Source organism: Argiope bruennichi, chromosome X1 (genome assembly GCF_947563725.1).
Source record: "Argiope bruennichi chromosome X1, qqArgBrue1.1, whole genome shotgun sequence".
NCBI lineage: Eukaryota > Metazoa > Arthropoda > Arachnida > Araneae > Araneidae > Argiope > Argiope bruennichi.
This window is the reverse complement of record NC_079162.1, coordinates 45,846,562-45,868,079: the sequence shown is the minus strand read 5'-3', so window position 1 is coordinate 45,868,079 and position 21,518 is coordinate 45,846,562. Positions and strand designations below refer to the sequence as shown.

The 21,518-nt window shown below is 27.8% G+C and overlaps 1 protein-coding gene across 1 annotated transcript; it reads right to left on the bottom strand.

Annotated features, from left to right (window-relative positions):
* Positions 1–3,024: 3,024 nt before the first annotated feature.
* LOC129958080 (BRO1 domain-containing protein BROX-like) lies at positions 3,025–21,064 on the bottom strand. Its single transcript, XM_056070261.1, has 11 exons — positions 20,919–21,064; positions 18,807–19,010; positions 17,712–17,807; positions 16,484–16,556; positions 15,290–15,395; positions 13,587–13,676; positions 11,155–11,240; positions 9,667–9,748; positions 9,001–9,151; positions 6,262–6,430; positions 3,025–5,341 (listed from the first exon to the last, which is right to left on the bottom strand). Exons 1-11 carry the CDS (start codon positions 21,017–21,019, stop codon positions 5,237–5,239), a joined length of 1,263 nt encoding a protein of 420 aa, XP_055926236.1. The 5' UTR covers positions 21,020–21,064; the 3' UTR covers positions 3,025–5,236.
* Positions 21,065–21,518: the final 454 nt, after the last annotated feature.

The window sequence follows — 21,518 nt, the reverse complement described above, 5'->3', positions numbered from 1 at the left end:
CATTTTTTTAAAGCAGAATGTGTTCGTGTCCTCTTCTTAAATGTTTTTTTCCTTAAGATGTTTTTTAAAATAAGAACTAGCGGAGGCCAGGGCTGCTTTAATAAATTTCAGCATCCTCAGATAGATTAACTTAGCATTTCATCAGAACCATAACTAGTAATCTGAACGTCTATATAGCGAATATATATACCTAATAAAATATTGAGGGAAAAAAATCGTCTATTCTCTTAGAAGGAAAATTAAGGGGAAAAAATCACCCATTCAATTAATAAAATTAAATTATATTCACGCTTTTAGTGGTATGTATTATTGTCTGTGTGTATATATATTTATATATACACATCAAATTATTTCTGAAAGTTGGATGGATTCACAATATAGAGTATTACTGAATTTACATTAATATATAAACTGTAATACAACATATAACATTCTTTAGCACACTGAGTGCTGCCATATTAAAAACTGTATTCATTTAGGTACAATCCACTTAATGTGTCAATTTAGCACTTTATAGTATGACTAAAGAATAAATTTTGATACGCTATTATATTAAGAATCAATGTGCAGCTACTTATCACTACTACTATGCATTGTTTAGGATTTTCTTTATGACTTTATAAGTATTTCTTGAACTGATATATATATATTTATGTTATACTAGCTGGCACCCGGCATGTTGCTGCCGCAGAAAAAATAATTTTGGAAATATTGTTAGAAATTTAAAATAGCTGTCTTGTTTAATTAGGAATGGCAGAGAGAATGATATTTATTTTCTTATCGACAATGAATAAACTCATTGAAATTTAATGATATATAAAGGAGAAGTGCAAATAACATTTATTCTATATATATATTACTTTCTTATTCAAGTACTTTAGGATAGACAATATTTTTGTTTTTCCGTCTTCAGAAAAAACAAATTTCTTGGTTGTACGACTAATAAGCATCCAGCATACAGATGACCATGTGAAAAACATGGATTTTCTAGGTTCAGTCCGCACATTTGAAGTGATTGACCTTGCGCCTTGTTGATGGTCTTCGAGAATGAAAGTCGAAAGGGGGATTGCAGTCATTTTAAATCAAAGGACATGCAGGTGGGAATGCTTGGAATGAGCACATCTTCTCCAATCAACTTTCTGTTAAGAATAGTTGTCTCGCTTTTTGCCGCATATTAGCCTTTTGATAGTGATGCGCGTGATCTGGTAGCATATAAAGGTTGCCTTTCGATTCTCGCCGAATGTTGATCTTGAGATTCGGAAGCATGTGAATTTTCAATTCGTGAAAGATCTGCTTTATTGCTCGCTTGTTGTTCCTCATTTGTTTGAGAAGCTCGAATTGGCTTTCTACGTACTACGCTGGTAGATCTATTAAGTGACGAATATTTGGGGGCATATATTTTGTTGAAGCAATCAACACGATATACGCTTGCATAACCGAAATATCATTTGTCGATTCATTGAATAAATAGAAAAATTACTGTTTGCACTGGAAAATTTCCATTATATATGACGATCGGCATGGATAATAATAACTCTGTTTTATACACGTGAGATAAACTCCGAATAACATGTGCAGTTTGCCGCAGATAAAATATTAAGTATGATGAATGACAACATCCTGCATAGATGACTATTCATTTATGAGAAGAAAAAAATTAGCACTCGCACTATATATTTTCGATTTCATTTCACTCACATTAATTGGTATCAATCATAATAATTTTACTATATGAGAGATTAAATCCCAATGACATGTGTCGTTGGCCGTTTACTGAATGTCTTTTGTCAATTTTAAAATATAACCTTCGCGGAAGTGCAGGCAATAAGTTGACAAAGTTTCATCGCAGTCGGTTGAACGGTACGGCAGCGCATAAGGTATGAACAAGCAAAAATACATTTTTATATATTAGATTATAAAATCAATGGTATTATAGTTGTATAACCTAATAATATTTATATTTAACATAGTTAAAATAATAATTAAATAAACTTTTCGGCACAAAATTCAAATAAAGTGAGCAGAGTGAGTTTTTAGATGGAACTGAATTTATGGCTATGGACTATAGTTCAATAAGTCCATTGGAAAAAATAACCCTGACTAGGACTAACACTGGGATCCTATTTGCAGGAAAACATTTTATTTGTCCATAGTTTTGTATTTTAAATAACAGACATTAGAAGTAATAGAAAATAAGAAAACTGATTAGGTCAAAATTAAGTAAGCAGAATATAAAGGGAGGTGGAAAGTACAAAAATAAGTCCGAAGAAGAAATGTCACAGTATAAGTCAAAGGATACACAAAAGTGAGGAAATAAAAGTCAATAATGGTTGAAAATTCTTTATATGGCAATACTTCAAACTATGGTAGTACATGCTGCAGAATATCCCAAAGTACATATATAAACATTTAACGATACAGTACGCGTGTTACTGTATCGAACACCTACAATCATGCAGCGGCTCTTACACTGTTGCCAACTAGCTCATACACAAGGGATATGACTCAGGATTCATAAAATGCTGTATGTTCTCCATAATGAGCTATAACTTTAAACAATTAACACTGAAATTCAATGGAGTAGTATTGAAATTCAATGGACACATGGGGGAGAACAATGCCCTCTAGATCACCCACTTGACCTTTACTAGTCATACTTTTCTGTGATTCTGGTTTATTTAGTTTCTTATCGTCTATGATAGATTATACAATGATATTCAAATCACCCTATATATTTTTCAGAATAAATAATCTAATAGTAACTTCTTTACTGACTGGCCGATTTTGATGTTTTACTGTATTTCAGTATACGATCAAATATAAGAAGATATTGCTATTTAAATAAGATTGAAAGTTGCGAAAATAAAAACGACAAAAAGTTTTAATATATATTTATTATTTAGCAACAAAGTGTTTGTGCATATAATTTTTCTTAAATATATTAAAATTCACACAAATAAAATGACTCAAAACATTAAAAAAAACTTTCAATTTTCAAAATTTACACTATCTACAGAATATTTTCAAAATTTCAAATTAGATGAAAAATTTCGTCCTAAAAATTATTTAGCACATTTGAACATACAGTTAATTCACATGAATACTTTGAAATTAATAAAAAATCAACATAATAAAAACAAATAATAAAATTAAAATACATCTTCTGAAAATCATATTTTGTTAACTTTTGAAACTTTAAATTTTCATGAATAAATGTGAAATACGAAAACAGAAACTTTTTTCCCTTCAAAATATTTTGGTTCATGTTGAGCAGATATGAATCTGCAACTTTAAATTATTGTACATGAATAAAGAATAAAAATGCAAAAGCTTTATACCAACTTTCTCACATTTCAAATAACCATTTTAACTATGTCTTGAATTAAAAAAAATAATCATTCTTAACGTTAATAAATTCCAATGACACAACAAGGAAATGATGAAATTTGTTCTTAGTAATGTAAAGTGCAGATTCAAATATTAATTTTCCTTATGCCGAATGAGATTTAAAATAGATAATCAATTGTAAATCTTTTGAACTGATAAAATCAATGAATTTCTGCAATAAAAAAAATTCCATCACAGATCTATGTTTCATAGCAAAATTAAAGAAACTAGCAGAAGTTTATTACCTATATATAAGAAATTAATGTAAAATTTTCAGTACATTCGAAAAGCACTTTCGACTAGAATTTTTCTCGAAATGCAGCATTTTCACTTTGAATTTAAGCCCACCGCTTATGTTTCTATAGTATCTTCCTCCAAGAAATAAAAACATTAATTTTTAAATATAAAAAACATCAATAATGTGTAAATTTCATCGGTAATGTAATACTATAACTACAAATGGATTGACACGTCTTTAATCATTCTATCCTCCTTTGTTGATATACATCCCAAACTCATCACCATTTCAAGCTTCAACATGTAAATTTAAAGACATCTTAGGCATGTAAACTACTTCTAGTGCAATATAAAATAAATTCTTCACACTTAAAGCAATTAAAAAAAGAATTTCTTGGCTATTTATCAAGTATAAACATTTTTCATTCATTAGAAAACATTTACACGATATTTTTGTTCTCTTCAAATATGGAATGTTATTTACACTAATAAACCAAATACCAAGGCATTTTTTTTTTTTTTTTTTTTAAAAAAAGGCTGATTTTAACTATTTAATATTAAAAATAGAAAAAGCAAAAGCTGAAAAATTGCTTCATGACTTATCACAGAGGGAAAAAATAGAGACCTGCAAGCTAATTAGCTTAAAGATTATCTTTCACAACTATAAATACCTTAGTTAAAATAATGGATTCTTATTCATTTTATGGAGAAATACGAAGTATTATTATAGAATATTTGCATAATATGTAGAAAATTGTTGACACGAATAAAAGATTACAAGTGAACAAAACATCAATGAAAACATATGCATGAAAATAAAATATCAAATAAACTAATGAAATCAAGTAACAACAACAAAAGGTTATAAAAATTGTATTTTAGTAGCACCCATAAAAATTAATATTAAACGACACAAAAGTATAATATATCTTACTGATAAACTAATGGCTAAGTTACCCAATGCGTCATTAAAAAATTTTTTTCCCCACACACAAACATATTAACAAAACTAACTTTTTATCTCACACAAAAATATTACATAAGATGGTAATTATCTGATACCCTGCTTTTCATGTACGTATCAACAATTTTCACCAAAGTTACAGGACAGTCAATGTTGCAAACATAATTTTAAAGGAATTACAACATAATTTTATATAATTAAAAAAAATAAATGGCTGACGATATAAATTTTCCAAAAATATACAACTGTCTCAATAAAAATAATACAAAACAAAAAAATATCAATTCTATTGAAATTTAAATTGAGTCATTTTGATTATTCTTACAATTGTTTTGGAAATAAAGTCTAAAATTTTAACTGATAAACATAATAAAATTATTAGTTAAAGAAAAAAAAAAAAAAAAACTTAAAATTTTTGAATTTTCATAATGTTTGCATATGATCTCTCTTTCTACTTTAACTACTCTTATTATTGTCTATAAAAATTTCTTAAAGGATTCAAACAAAGAAATAGAAAGTCACAACTGAATAGCTCATATTTAACTCACAGGGAATCCAAGAAATAATAGATATCCAAAAACTAATATGACAGACTATTTCAATAAATATAAAGAAGTATAAAAATACAGTATTTTCTAGTTTCATATCTCACTGTAAAACGCAGCCACTTGTATTTTTTGGATCCTGAGCTGACTGATGAAAAGTTGCTTCCTTTACTGGCGGCAAATCACCTTCTGCTTTCATAGCTGATTTCTACATTTAAAAAATCATACATTACTAGGGAATACATATGTAATTGTGCTAACTGTCTTGCATTCAAATTACTTTCGCAATTAATCCTGCTATTGTTGAAAACAAATTCTATTCTGCTTTCATTCATCGATCAAGGCTACACACATGGAAGGTGTAACAAACAATCCAAAACTATGATATCTAATTATTCCTCTCTCTCTATATATATACACCACACTTTATATACTAATTTTTTAGATATTTTGGTATGATATACTCAAGAAGACATATCATAGAATTAGTGAATTAATAATGATTATGCTTAAATGTGAAACAATATTTAAATTTATTAAGAATTCTCAAATCAAAATATTTGTCATGTATAAAATATGAATAATAATAGAAATGAACCTGGCAGCCTATTTTAATGCAACTTTTACCAACACAACTCCTCTTTCGACATTAAAATAAAAAAATAATAATAATTAAACTGAATAACTTATACAGAGAACTAAAACATAAATTTTTTTTTCATAAAATCTAAATAATTATAAATTTCATTAAATCTAACATCTACCATCATTATAACTTTAATGTTGTACTTTTACATGAAAATGAATTTTCTTATTACTTTTGCCAATCAAAATAAAAGGACCTGACAGAAACACTTTCTAAACAGGGTGTTACATCTTTATTAAAAAAGCTACAATATTTTTCTTACTCAAAGTTTATGCCACACTTTGAATATTTTTCTATTAAGTTTACAAAATTTATGTTAGAAAATTACTTTTATCATGATTCCTTAGTGCAAAAATGTTCCACTGAATCTTTTTAATCAAAATTTTTAAATATGCAATTCAATAAACGTCTTTAATTAATATAATTAAAACATTATACACATATTATTTAAAGAAGTTTAACAAATACAATTCTTTACTCACAGAATGTGCAGCATCATTAGGATTATGTTTTGATGAGTCAAAGGCAGCATATGCAACTGGTGTCCAAAGACTATTAATGCTGGGCAAAAGGAACTCTTCTGGACTAACTAATCCATAGGTTGCCTTTATTTCTAAAGGTACAGGTTCTGCAGGAATTTTTTGATGGAATCTAGTAGAAAGGAATATTTTTATTAAAGTATTTTTTTTAAATGACCAAATGTCAAGAAATAGTAAACTCAAAAATACAAAGATTCATAAAAGAAATTCCATAATTCCCTTCATACAAGAATTTATTAATACATACTGTACATAAATAAGCAAAATATTTATCTCTATTTCTAGAAAGAAATCCACATGTTAAGAAATTTTAATCACCAATAAAAAAAAACACCAAGATATTTTCTTTACTTAATGTTTTCAAATGACAATTGATTTGAAAGAATCAATAATGAACATTAAAACATTAGGAAGATTTATAAGCAACATATTGATAAATAAATGAAACTTAAACGAAAATTTCAATAACAGCACAATATTAAAGATAAGGGATTTAAAGACGTATCAATGATACCATTAAACTATATTAAATTGATTTTGGACTTCAGAACTATTCAAACTGTTTAAATTTTATTGAAATGAAGTTTCAAATAGCAATTTTGCATTATGGAAAATAAAATCCAGTAGAATAGCGTACAATAGCAGAATACAGTTTTTTTAAATAAAAAAAAATAATAATTTGACAATTTAAAAGGACAGTCAAATTTAAAGAATTTTTTTTAATTCTTTTCAGCATAAATTATTGTTCAGTAAAAAAACAAACAAACAAACAAACAAAAAAAAACACAAATAAATTTTATATTTAAATTTTATTAATTCTTTACTCATTTGCACCCAGTGCATGTTCTGTAGGTTCTATCAGATCCGCTTCAGTTGAAAGTAAAGATGCTTCAATAAAAGTGAAAAAAGCATGAACTCTGATAATAAGAAATGGCATCATCTATGATCTGATTTGCAAGATATTTGCAATTTCCTTTAATAAACAATCAATTGAAAAGTGCACTTCAAAATTACTTATTTTCCAAACGTTTCATAATCGTCATGAAATTTCAAAGAGTTGCCTATTTTGTACAAAAGTTGCCCCGGCTTGCTATTGCTATAATCGTTTTAGTGACATTCGGCTTCGGACACACAGAAATGATTGCGCGGACCCCCCAATTGCGCGCATGCTTGGCGCCAAATGGTTTCATCGGCAATTTTCTTGATTCTTAGATATTTTTTACAAATTTCACTGATTTTTGCCTATCATCTCTGACTTCCCGGTTCTGTTGCCATCCTGTTAAATTAGTATGCAATTATCAGTAATAAATTTTTATGAATTAAAAGTCACAGTGATAGATGGTCAAGACGAGAAAACACAAAGGAGAGATCTAAATTCAAAACAGAGTGTAAAAAAAGTAGCAAGTAAAATGCTTTGCATCATAGGCATATTTTCCTTTAATCAATAACTTACTCATTTATTACATAATTAACTTATCGATTCATCATTTATCTAATTCCAATCACATAATAAATAAATACCAAACATACACACACAAAATTAGTTATCAGCCAAATTTATACAAAACAGTTCTTCCGTTGATAATTTACCACATGATGACTTTCAAATGGAGTTATTGGGAGTGTTTGTTAAGTTTACAGGGTTAAAAAAATATTAAAAATTGTTGATGAGTATGTTTTTTATTTAATGCTAGTTGTATACTACCACAATTTTATTTTAGAACCGCGTTCAATAAATTTGTGATTTTACGTATTTCTGTTTGTAATTTCAATTGGTCCTGTATGTAAGCTGCCCTGCTATGTACAATTTATAGTTAAGTCCTTTTACCAGCCAGATGAGATAACTGCATTTTATAAACTCAATTTCTAGATTTGTTATGAATGATTTTAAAAACCATTTTGGAAGTAATAATGTTTTATTTTTAACTTGAAGAAATATTCATGAATCAGTTTCATTAATTTATATATATAAAAAGTTAAGTAGATCTGTACAATCTAAACTTACATTGAACTGCCAACTGCAATTGAAAATAAGTCATTAAACACTTTAATAGTTCCTTGACCTTTTACAGAAAGAACATTTAGCCACATTTTAGAATCAAAACTAAATCTAAATCTTTTCAACTTAAATATGTGATGCTTAGTTCATGAAAAGTATATTCAAATGCTTTTCTATCCATAAATGCTTCAAATCTTCTGTCTCACTACACTTTTTGCTTTGTTTTAAAATAAAATTATCTTGTGTATAAAAAAAATACAGTTGTACTGTTTTCAAGGGATTTGCAGTCTCAAGAGATATTCACGATTAACAATGTAGATAAAGCATCAATATAAATATTTCTCTTATGCGCCCCCCCCCAAAAAAACACGTCATTTAGCTGTAGAAATTGGCAACACTGCAGGCGTGATCACATGATTTCTCTTTCAAAAAGTAAACAACGTGATACCCATTTTGACTTGAATGTTTACTCTTGAGAATAAGATGTCTGCTATCAATGTCTGGAAATTTCAGTAATTATATACAAAGAATTTTTCAGTGTTCGTAAGTTTTGACATACACTATTAACCGTGACTGTATTCTTATTTGAATTATCAATTAAATTGTGAAATTTAGGGTTGGAAATCATTTCTATTATTCATTTTCTTTCAATAAGACATAATTAAATTCATGACAAAACTTACATAAATCCATTTTCCCTTTCACACTTTTCAAGAATGCGCTTAATAATAGGACCCAATTTTCGAAAAAAAAGGTGATTATCTGGTTTTGCACTCACTCCTGGCCCTTTTAAAGTAACATATTCTTTGGAGAGTTTATTTGCAGTTGCATAACCTATGAGAAAGCATAAAATTTGTTCAAATACAAACAGATACAGACAGAAATATTCCTTCATGATTACATCATGTACAGGATTGCACTTCAGAACTAAGTGGGGGAAAGATTTCATAAAAAACTAGCAAATAGAATTTTTTTCTTGAATTTCAAAATTAAAATAGAAATGATTTACACATTTATTTTGAAATTATTTTTTTAAATTATTTCTTTTTCTATATTCACATTTTTTAAATACTTTGAACAACTTTATATAAGTAAAGAAGCGTGGTAGTAAAGTAAGTGTGGTAGAAATCTCATCATAATTTTTAGCTGTTTATAAAATAAAACAAAAGACATAAAATAATGAAATTCATTTAATACCCTCTTTAGCTGATTTGTGGGGCTTAATGGCATAATGATCACAACTGAGTATCCTTTACTTAATATATGGTGTAATCATTCAAAATGAAGATAAATTATTTAAGTAACTTTACTGCTATAATCAATACCATATTTAAAAAAAAAAAACTTACATTTTTCACTTTCTTGTAATGATCTTATGGCATCACCACATTTTTCCTGAGCCAGTAGATTTTCACCAGAATAACAATAAGCCTGTAGTAGTAATATGTAGAGAAAAGGAGGAAAAAAAGTCAAGCAGGTTGTAATACCAACAACAATAATAATGAGATAGAAAAGAAACAATTTATATTTCCTCTTGTACAAAAACAGTAGCACTGAATATATAACAACTATTCCAATTATAATTTCTTAAAACTGGCAAATACATAACTTCAGATTTACAGACATTTAATCCAGTAGAGCTTTTACATCGGAATATTATATTTTAGAGCACATTTCTGAAACAGCATTTGAATGAAATTAAGTTGTTACACTTCATTGGTTCTATTTTAAATAAGTTAATTTACTATGGATCCTATACGAAATTACTGTCAGATAACTTTAACCAGTGAAGGAAAAATTTCTTTTATACTACATGGCATGAAACAGGAAATTGATAAAATGCAGTTGGATTAAGCTGTAATGCATAAATGCATTTAAAATGTTAAGAATTCTTAAACATTTCACCCCCGTAATTTAATATTTTGAGCTTGCTCAAAGAACTATTGAATAACTTATAGTCTAATTTCACTCACTGTTAATGTTTACAAAAGTTTTTTTCCCTCATAAACACCAATTTTTATACACCTGTGAATCAAATTTAAGTGCACTTTCACGAACATAATAGTTTATTTGTTAGAAAAAAAGAAACAACTGGGAATCGCATTTCAAACTAACAAATTTATCAGATAAAAGGCACAGTAAAAGAATGGACTTGGAATGAAATTTCTCTTCTACTAGGCATAAAATGCATGCATTTTAATTTCAAAATTTTGTCAATTTCCAAGACTTTTGATGGATGGGTGAATTATTTCAATTAATATTCCTTTACATTTTAAATGCTTTCTTTTATCTGTAAATATAGCCAACAATATAAAACAAATTATCACCCCTTTTGTCATGAGTAATTTACATTTCTGTAAATTACTCCCTCATATACACTTAAAAGAATCTTATTGAGATCCAGCAATATCTTTTAAAACTATTTGAATCAGAAATGCTGAGAAAAATAAAATTCTCATTATGCTTATCTTTTTAAATAATATTTGAAAATCCCTATCCCCTCATGCAAAAATTTTACTATCTCTACAGATCACAACCCATTTTGTTCTAGGGCTGGGGGAAAAATGTTCTTATAATAAGTGTGGAAATTTTTTTAAAAATCTTAAACAGCTTTTTGAATTTTCTTTTAAAATATATTTTTTAGTTTGCAATTTTTTTGTACATAATTTAATCAATAAAAATAAACATATCAAAAATTTTGCATATAACATTTCACTTTCATTTATTAGTTGGAATTTGCAATAATAATGTTTGTTTACATTAATCTCCCTTCATCTAAATTAATTTATATAGAAGTCTAAATAATCTATGCAGGAAATATCTATTTTATGACTTACATAGGCAAGATAGAAAGTGCTTTTCAGTTCAAAATATTTTTTCCATTTTCCAACTTTGGAGGGATTTAATTTGTTCAAATAGTTAGCTGAAAAATCCAAATTCTAATCAACAAAACACAGTGAAAATAAAAACATAAAATTTTTTTACAGCTAATGTTAATATACATATGAACAATATACACGAGATACGCTTAAAATACACTCATGTTCATAAATTAAAGATAATGCAAAATTTAGGAAAAGAAAGAGTCAGAAGCAAAACAAATTTGACTTATTTGTAAAGCTTATTTATTAAACAAAAGGTAAAGAGCAAAAAAGATGCTATATGTTTGATATCATTAATAAAAATTCGATTTTTTGCTCCCTGGAGAAAACTACAAAAATTATTTACAAAAAACAATATTACATGGTTGGTAAGATGGTTAATACATAGTATATCTCCCAGACGATGCAATGCAGTCCGTACAACGCCTAGTCATGCTAAATATCAAATTACCGATCTACTCTTGGGGAATATTACACCACTCATCAAGCAATGCTCCCCGAAATTCCGGTAGACATGTAGGAGGTGGTTGACGGGTTGCAACTCGTCGACCAAGCATCTCCCACACAGCTCTACTGGATTCAAGGCCGGTGAGAATGCTGGCCAGTCCATACGGGGGATATCCTGCGATCGAAGGCATTCGTTTGATGTTTGCACGGTACGGACGGGCGTTGTCATCCATAAACACGAATTCTGCGCCCCGAAACAAACGTACATGTTGTTCCAGAATGACGTCACGATACATTTGGCCTGTCATGGTTCCAATTTGAACATGCAGGTCAGTTCTGGAACCCAGAATAATTCCTCCCCAAACGAGCAAGCCTGCACCACCGTAACGGTGTCGTTCAATGATGTTCTCTTGGTGGTAACGGGTAACTGGCGCTCTCCATATGAAAGACCGTTAGAATCAGACTACAAGCTAAACCTGGACTCGTCAGAAAACATCACACAAGCCCACTGTTGCGCTGTCCATAATGCTCTCTACTCCAGGCTAACCGCAGGGACAGTGAGTTGCAGTAATTGGAAGACATCTGACTAGCCTACAAGCATATAGACCAATCTGTCCTAAGGGTTTGCACACGGTCTGCTTTGAAACTGTAGTACCAGTGGCTGAAGAGAGCTGACGAAAAAGGTCTGATGCTGTGCTCCATCTGTTTCTTTTGTCAGTAACTGCCAAATACCGGTCCTCATTCGGCGTTGTGACTCGGCGACCTATGCTGTAACGTCTACTCACATTACCGTCACCTTGGAATCGTTGCCAAAGCCTGGAGATGACACTCTGAGCGATTCCACGTTACTCGGATACTTCGAGATGGGTACACCCACATTCAAGACGGCCGATAATTCTACGACGTAAAAAATAATCCAAATGCGTCCTTTGTTTCATAATTATGCGGTTATTGCACTGAAAGGCTTATAAAGCGCATGCGAACCATTTTACTTCTTTGCCTGTGTTCCTTATACATCACTCTCTTACACTTTCGTCATTGTGACGTACTATCGGTGTCATCTGGTGGCTTCCTGCAATTTGCATATGATTTCTGAAGATGCATGTAGCAATTTACGGGTGATATATGTATTTTAGAGTTCGATTTCCGCGTGACTCTGAATTATCCTTAATTTATGGAATGAATGTATTATGTAATTCGTCCTTATGTAATTCCTTTTTTCCTTATGTAATTCGTTTACCATGAAATAAAACTGTTTAAACCCAAGAAGTTAAATTTAAAAAAAAATCTGTAACATAATTAAAGCACATCTTAGAAAATTTTGAGAATAGGTCTGCATTGTAAAATCCATAATACGAAAACATCTCAAAACCAGCTATTTCTGCACACTCTGAATTATACAAACTCATTTACATGATACACAGAGAATTCATGAATAAATCAATGGTTTAAAATCAGTGAAAGAACAATGTAAGATGAACAGTTGCATAATTATTGTAAACTGAAATATTAGCAGTGATTAAAATACGCTGTGGGCAGCATATTTTAAATTATTACGACCAGTGATCTTCTTTAGCATGATAATGAAACATAAAATGAATAATGAGTCTCTAAATTTAAGCAATGCACAGAAATATAATTGAGATATTAAAAGTTAGGCTTGCCAATTTTATAAATGTGCGAAACAGACTTGAAAGAAAAAGAGAGCGCGCAAGCACGCACAATATGCTCAGTAACATTATTTAGATTATAGATAGTCAGTTGTTCACAGATGCTTGAAATAAATATATAACAAGGATAAATTTCCTCTTAAATACTATAAATTCGATGATTCTTTTAAAACAAAAATGACTTTAAAGCCCTAAAATAAACTAAAAAGTCTGGTAAAAATTTATCTTATAATTTTATGAATTTTCAAAAATATATTGCAAAATATTTACCTCCAGCGGAATACATTCTAGATGTCTCATTTGCTAATGCAGATATCAAACTTGGGGCATGTTTCAATTCAATGGCTCGAGCAATGGTAACTAAAAAATATGCACAATTTTTTAAACATTTTTTGAATAAGAAATAAATAGATAGTAATTTAAATAAACAAATGCCATGACGAATAAATAATATGCCTAAAAAAAGATAAATATGAATTCATGCAACATATTTAAATTCAATAATTACTAATTATGAACAATGAAAAAAAATTTAGATTCAGAGGTGTCCAAACAACCTTTAAAGAAAATTAAGTTATTACCACTAACATGATTATAAGAAACAGTAACCAATTTAGAAAATGTATTTCAACTCATATTCCTTATGTTAATTTTGATGTCTTATCAAGCTGTTTCATTCCTCATCATATTTAATTATTTTAAGGAAGAATTTCATATTATAAAAATAACACAAAAGTAAATTTTCTTCATTGCATGACTTTTGAGTACTAAAAGGAATAATTATACATTTTGAATGTCCCATTTTATTATATTTTTAAAAATGATTAATGATTAAAGCATTAGTCTATGATTAAAGCATTAACATAATTTTCTGTGAAGTGTCTCTTAGTCAAACCACTTATATTTAAGCAGCTAACGAAGATAAGAATATTAAAGGAACATTTCATTTTATTCATAATTTTTGAATTCGGCAGAGTTTTAATCTTCCATTACATGGTTTGTATCTTTCAACAGTAAAACTTTGCAATCATATATAAGAGGCGTTTATCAGCTTTTAAGACATGAAAAGATAATATATATAGAATATATATAACATAGTTGCAAGATAGATTCACTATATTTCAACAAATAGGTTTCATCTTCTATTCGAAATTCCTTTTGCAAGAATTTTCTAATGGAAGTCTTAGTTTTTTTTTGTTTGTTTTTTTTACATTTAAAGTAGAAAACAGTTTTAAATTTTTTAAAAAATATATATTTAGCCTTACATAAGTGAGATAAAAAGTAGTGAATTAAGTTAAAATTATTTGTTACATGGATGGAAATTAAAATTATCTATTAATGTATAGGTAAAAATATTTTATAAATAGTATTTGATATATAAAAAAAGCATTCAGTTTAAAAAGACTAACACCTTCAAAGGAGTTAAAAAATATTCAGCAGCAACAAAATATAAATGTGATTTGCATCATAAATTAAACATTTGCTGGAAGAAAAAAACTTAATTGTTTTTACTAGTGGAATTTAGATTAAAAATGAAATGTTATCTACATAAATAACATTCTAAATTATTTTTGGTTGAAATTTTAATGCTTTTTGTTTTAAAATAAGATTTCATAGAGTGCGTAAAAGAACTAAAATATAATTTAATAAAGCTTATTAATTTTCATCTATATTAACCATGGCTCGATGTGTAAACGCCTGCATATTGTTTCTAAAACAGATCAAATTTTTGTAATAAAAACTTCCCAACTTTACATAATCAGGATGCATAAAAATACATTGATGTTCACTTATAAGTATAAGAGAAAAGAAATTGAAGGTACACTTGCTCGACATTTTTGGGAAAACAAAGTGGAATAAAATAGAAAAAAGAAAACGACTGCAATGAATATAAATTAACTGAGAGAAAAATGGAACTAGTAAAATTAAGAAGGAAATAACATAAACAATGTCAACATCAAAATTTGGCTAACCTTCCTGGGCTTCAGCAGTGCACTGACTGATATAGGCATTTACAACAGAGGAATCCAGGTCTGAAGCAGGTTCTGTTTTTAGTAACAAACTTCCAATGTACTTTTCCTGTTTAAAAATAAAAATAAAGAAAGTAATAACCATTAGTAAAATAATAATTAACCTTTAATAAATAATTTTTCTTCATTAACTAAGATGACACTATTTCAAAATATTCATCCAGTCCCAGTTTATCTTATCTTATTAAGTACCTCAAATATGAAATAGCTGAATTTTTCCACTGATTTAAAACAGATAAATGTTATGTACATACCACAGGAATTTTTAATTATAATTGAATTTAAAATAAGAGGAGAACAAATAGTAGGCTTTACTTTACAAGATTAGCTTTACTATTACATTAAAAAAACTAGCACTAAAACATAATTCACCATAATACATTGGTAGAAAAAAATTAAATATAAGATGATAATAATGCAATAATTTCATTAGACATAAATGATATTTACCTTGAAAAATTTTCTTTAGAAAAATATAAAGAGTTAGTGCTTTGGGCAATGAAAAGGTTTAAAGAATCAACTACTCAAAATTTTATGGAAAAAACCACCAAAGTTTCTCATAACGTATTTATAAAGTTTCCATTATGATTGAAGATAATAGCATAAATAAAGTCAATCAAAACAGTGATATGCATAATATGTAACAGTTATTTAATTTTTTTAACTCTAAAAATACTTTTAGCAAGTTAATTTTATTATTTAAATTGTCCTATTTAAATGTAGTGGCCATCTATAAAAAGAATCTGTCCTAAGACCACATATGGAACATAAATTATATCACACTCATTTAAATCTGGTCATGGCTTTTTTTATTATTAATGAAGTAATTTTATTAATTAGACTCAGCATATTATCGAAAAACTTTTCAAGACAATAAATGTTTGCATTACTTTTTAATCACTACTTCATAATAAGATTTCTCCACACTCAGTTTAAATTAAAAAAGAAAATCACAAAGGAAAATTAAATAATGAGTGTAAAATAATATAAAAATATTTAATATAAACAAAAATGAAGTAAAATATGCATTTATTGTATAAATGATCTAAAACAAATAAATCCAAGAAGATCTTTGAATAAAAGAAATCAAAACAGTAGTTGTTGGTTATTTTTACTTTAAATTAAAAATGAGCAAACCTGCATGGCAGAGAAAATCCCAGCAGCTTTTCGCAAGCACTTATGAACTTCCTTGGCTTCATCCATACTAATCCTATGGGAGGGATAAATCAGGCATTGAAAAATTACATGACATATAGATAAGTTATAAAAATATTGATAGTTGATAAATGTTTATAAAAACATTATTATATTGATAATTGTTTATAAAAACATTTGATCGAAAAATCCAGCCTGTTTCAAATCATAATTTGCTACTCCACATAATTCAACCAGTTTGATAATTAATATTAATGGCATGATATGCAATTTTTTTTCTCTCTTTTTTTGGCATGATACAAACAAAACAATTGGTAATTCTGGATTTATAAAATTTAAGAAAAAATGAAATATTACAAAGTAGGTTATTTGGAATAATAATAACTTGTAAATAAATCTGGAAAAGTAAGCAATAAAAGGAAGGTGTGCAGAACTGTGAATAAATTTTTAAATTATCAATAATTCTATCAATATTTTTTATTATTTTAAAAAAGAATTTCATAATATGTAACAATTTTTAACTATCTGAAAATGTAAACTTTAATCATTAGAAATGTGCCAAAATTTAAACTGATGTTATGATTTTAATTTCTTGGACAACCAAAATATTAAATTACATATTTTTAAGCTTTCCTGAGAGACAAATTTTGAAATAGATAATATAAACTGGAAACAATAATTAAAAAAATTTCTATATTTTCTAAATACACTTTATTAGGTACTAATACATCAAATAACATCATGAACAGAAAATGGCAATACTCAGTATGTCACAATTATGTTACATTCTTCATAAATCCTTAAATACAGTAGATAATTTTGACATTAAAACTATCTTTCTCTTTCCAGTTAGAAATATGAAATTCCTATGTATTTTCATTCTACCAGAAAGGTGATAAATGAACTAAACCATAAAGAAAATAGAGAAAAACAATCAATACAATAAAATTTGTTAAAATAATTTACATTACAAAAATTTATTTTCAATATAAAATATATTCATCAAAAAATATGAAAATTTGCCAAAAAACTGTGATGATATTTCATATTTTTCATTTAAAAACATTTTAAATATTACATGAGGCATTTACAATGAGTTTAACATCTATAAATCAATGATTTAAAAAGGAGATAGTCGCATAGTATTAAATGATATACAAAGAAAGAAAAATTCTAACTAAAGTAAAATAGTGTTATTGAAAATACTTACTCATCTTTACCAGCTATCATAGCAGCATGTTTCATAAGCCATATTCCAACATTCTGACAAATAGATACAAGTTCAAACACTGCATCTTGCTGAGCTCTGTAAAGCAGAAAAGCATAATGAATAAGTAATATGCTCTCTACATTAATATAACCACACTGCTACTAAGCTGAAATAACAATCTTTAAAACATGAAAAATATCTTTGATTAACAGAAAATCTTGTCTTTTTTTATAAAATAAAAACAGAGAAAAAGGACAGTGAGTGATAAGTTAATAAGCACAAGCTATTTTAATAAAATACATGTTCATTCTCTGATCATCAATTTATCATAGTTTTTAAGGAACTTCAGTTAATTTCTATTGTCAATTCAAAAACATATTAATATTACATAGTCCCAATTTTCATTTACATGCAACAATAATCAATAATTCATGAACATCACTCTTTATAGAATTCACAATATTGTTACAAAGTCTTTTTATAGCTATAAAATAGCTTCATAATAGAATGTTAATCTCAGATGGCAAACAATTTACTGTTCTGCAAAATTTAGATTCTCTCTCTCTTTAGTCTCCAAAGTTAAGTATGCATAAAAAGAAAACTTAGGGTTGCAACAAAATAAATATATATATTAAACTGCAAAAATAATACATTTCAGCACTGAATATCAAAATAGAAGCTCATGTTTAAAATTAATTCTCTTTTTACTTTAATTAACTTTTCTTATTTATTTTAGTTCATGAACTTATCTAGTTCATATTAATTAAAAAAATAAGTTAATTCAAATTAATGTTTTAAATTTTTTTATATTAAAATTAAGAACTAATTTAACTATACAAATACATATCATATTCTAAATTTTTGCCCTTCTTTCAGATCACAGTGTCTAAATTCCCAATATGACAAAAATTATTATTAGCATGTAATTATCTTGACAACTTGCTATCAATTAAACTTAATTACTTGCTATCAGTTAAATTTAAAATAGAGAATATATGAAAAATATCACATTAACAATATTAATGCTTTATCAGCAAGTTTATAGAACATTTTCAACTATGTTCTACAGAGAATAAGTCACATTTTTACACTTACATAGGTGTATTACTAAGCAAAGTCTGAGTCCAACGAAACCGTGTAGCATATCGAAGCTTACTTTCACCACCCTTTTCATCTGGTGCAACAATCATAGCATGTAAGAAACTGAGATATCTTTCTAAAGCAGCATCAAAACTTGCAGTATCATTATTAGGATCAGACAGGAGGTCTAACAGTCTGCTTCTACTTTGACGTAATTCACTAAAAATATATTAAATTTACATTTTAAAACACTTCTGTAATTGAAATATAACATTATTTTCTATTTAATTTTAAATACACATAAAAAGGTAACAAATTCAGCAGTACAAGTGCAAATGAAGAACAGATGGGAAGAAAAACAAGTCTTGTCTATTATTAGTATAATGTTATGAATTAGAGCAATGATCTCTAATATATTTTTAATGAATATCTTAGCTTTGATTAGATTACTATTTGATTCTTCTATCTTTTACATCTTATCTCATTGGATTGTAACTATTTTGACATTTTAAACTTTCTATTAGTGGGTATTCATGTAGTGTAATTTGGGAGGAGTGCTGTATTGAGAATACCATGCAATTTTGTTTTTACATATAACAAATTGTTTATAAAAAAAGTATATGAAATCAACTATGAATATAATTTAAAAAATTTGAAGCCTTAATTTTTTCAATTTGTCCATTGCACTATGTATGCTCTACAAGTATGCACTATTTTGCTCAGGTAATTTTTGTAATGAAATCAGACATATTGTATTCCAGGGATGTTCCTATTAGAATAAACAGGGATGGAGAACTCTACGAAACATAATCTGAGATTCACAACGAGAAACAGGTCATTAGTGCATTCTATTTTCTACTTTTCAACTTAGGGTTAAGTGTATTACTAATAAACTTATAATATAGCTTCATTTTCTCATTAGCAGAGTACTTTAATAGCTACCATGAAACTAGAATTAACTAAAAAAAGCATGGAACACACATTTTTATCTTAAAAAAACATTTTAGGAATTTTCAAATCACAGGAACTTCAACCAAGGTGCTTCACAAACATTTTGAAGGTGAGAACTTTTAGAAATGAAGAGAAGAGGTGCAGCACCTTAAAAAAAAATGACAATAAAAAATTGCCCTTAGTAGTTATTTAGAACAAAAATATTCTTTAAAATAACTACAAAAGTTTCTAAAATAAGTTCATGTATTTATATCCATTATCATAAATAAATGAGTTCAATAAAATAGATACTTAAGCTTTTTCTACTTGCGACCTCATTTCTGATTTTTAAAAAAATTCTGTTATCCCATTTACAATAAAAAACAAACAACAGCAAAACCAAGTGAAGATGTAAACTAGAAAAGAAAGTAAGAATCTGATGTATTATGTATTACGGATAAGTAGGAAAAAAATTCAATATTATAAGCTTCAAATCAAGTTACATTTGCACATTCACTTCATTTACTAATATTGCAAAATATAGAAGTATTTGTGGTAAGGGGAGTTTAAAAAATCATATGACAAATGAAGAGGAAATAAAATTCTTATTTTAACTTAACATCTGAATTAGTATGAGATATGCTGTACGAGGGATATGAGTATTGTGCTAGAAGTCATTCTACAAAAATAAATTAAAAAACTTCTCTAATGCAATTAATGAGAAGCAGCATAATTATTTTTTACAACTGCAATAATATTACAAAAAAAAAAAATACAGATCACATATTTTGTGCAGGCTACTGTCATTTAAACTGATATTTCACTATCATATTCAGTACTATGATCACAATATTATTAGAGTACATATATTTGTTTTCGATTGTATGTAAATTTAAAAGTTTCAGTCACTTTATTTATAACTTATTTCCATACAATATATGAATATTTATATAATTAACAAAATGCTCTGTTTAAGTGTTTCTAAAATCTACAATCCAAGGATGAGATTTTAAAAATGGATAAATTTCTTGTTGGCACAGAAATGTAATAGAGGATGAAGTTTCTTTGTAAAAAGAGATTACTCGTTTTTATTTTATTGTTGGCATTCAAATGCCAATGTTTACACACCATTTGATCGTACGCAATAATTTCGCAATGCATGAACGCGTTTATACAATGAAAACATTTTGGACTCACCTACATATCTGAACTGCTTGAGAGTCACTGACAATAAGTTTTAACTCAAAATTAACTTTAGCTGTAGCTTTCAATGGGTTTCTGTGAAACCAGTGAGCCATAATTGATCAACTTCTGCTTTGTTTTGGAATGCAATAGTCAACATTAAGGTGTTGCCAAATATGGATATGAAAATAATTCCATTTAGCATGAAAATAACTAAAGGCCTTGCGGGTAGAAAATTCAATGATAAATCTCTGATTATTTTTGAAACTACCATAAACGGATAAAATCACCGAAATTTTGAAAATACCTATTCTATTTCGAGTCAGAGGTAGATTAATTAAAAGCTTTTTTATTAATGCAGTAGAAATTTTCTTTTTCTAATCGATTATAATTACGAATGACGCATATTTGAGGAATCTTTACGGCCGTATTCACCAACCGTAGTTAAACATCAACTGTTGATTTATCACTACTCAGCTGTCAAATCAGTGTTCTTCAGACCAAACTGGTCGTGAAATCTCCCCCTTTTTGGCCCATCTTTTGATCGTCCGACAACGGATGCTCACATTCTGATCAACAGTTAGTAATGTTTAGACTAATAAAGAATCTATTATT

Excerpts from the sequence above, each read along its gene's own strand:
- LOC129958080 (XM_056070261.1), bottom strand. The coding sequence starts at position 21,019 with ATGGCTCACTGGTTTCACAGAAACCCATTGAAAGCTACAGCTAAAGTT. Across the intron at positions 19,011-20,918 it reads CAAGCAGTTCAGATATGTAG|TGAATTACGTCAAAGTAGAA; the intron begins GTGAGTCCAAAA and ends ATATATTTTTAG. Across the intron at positions 9,152-9,666 it reads ATTACAAGAAAGTGAAAAAT|GTTATGCAACTGCAAATAAA; the intron begins GTAAGTTTTTTT and ends GCTTTCTCATAG.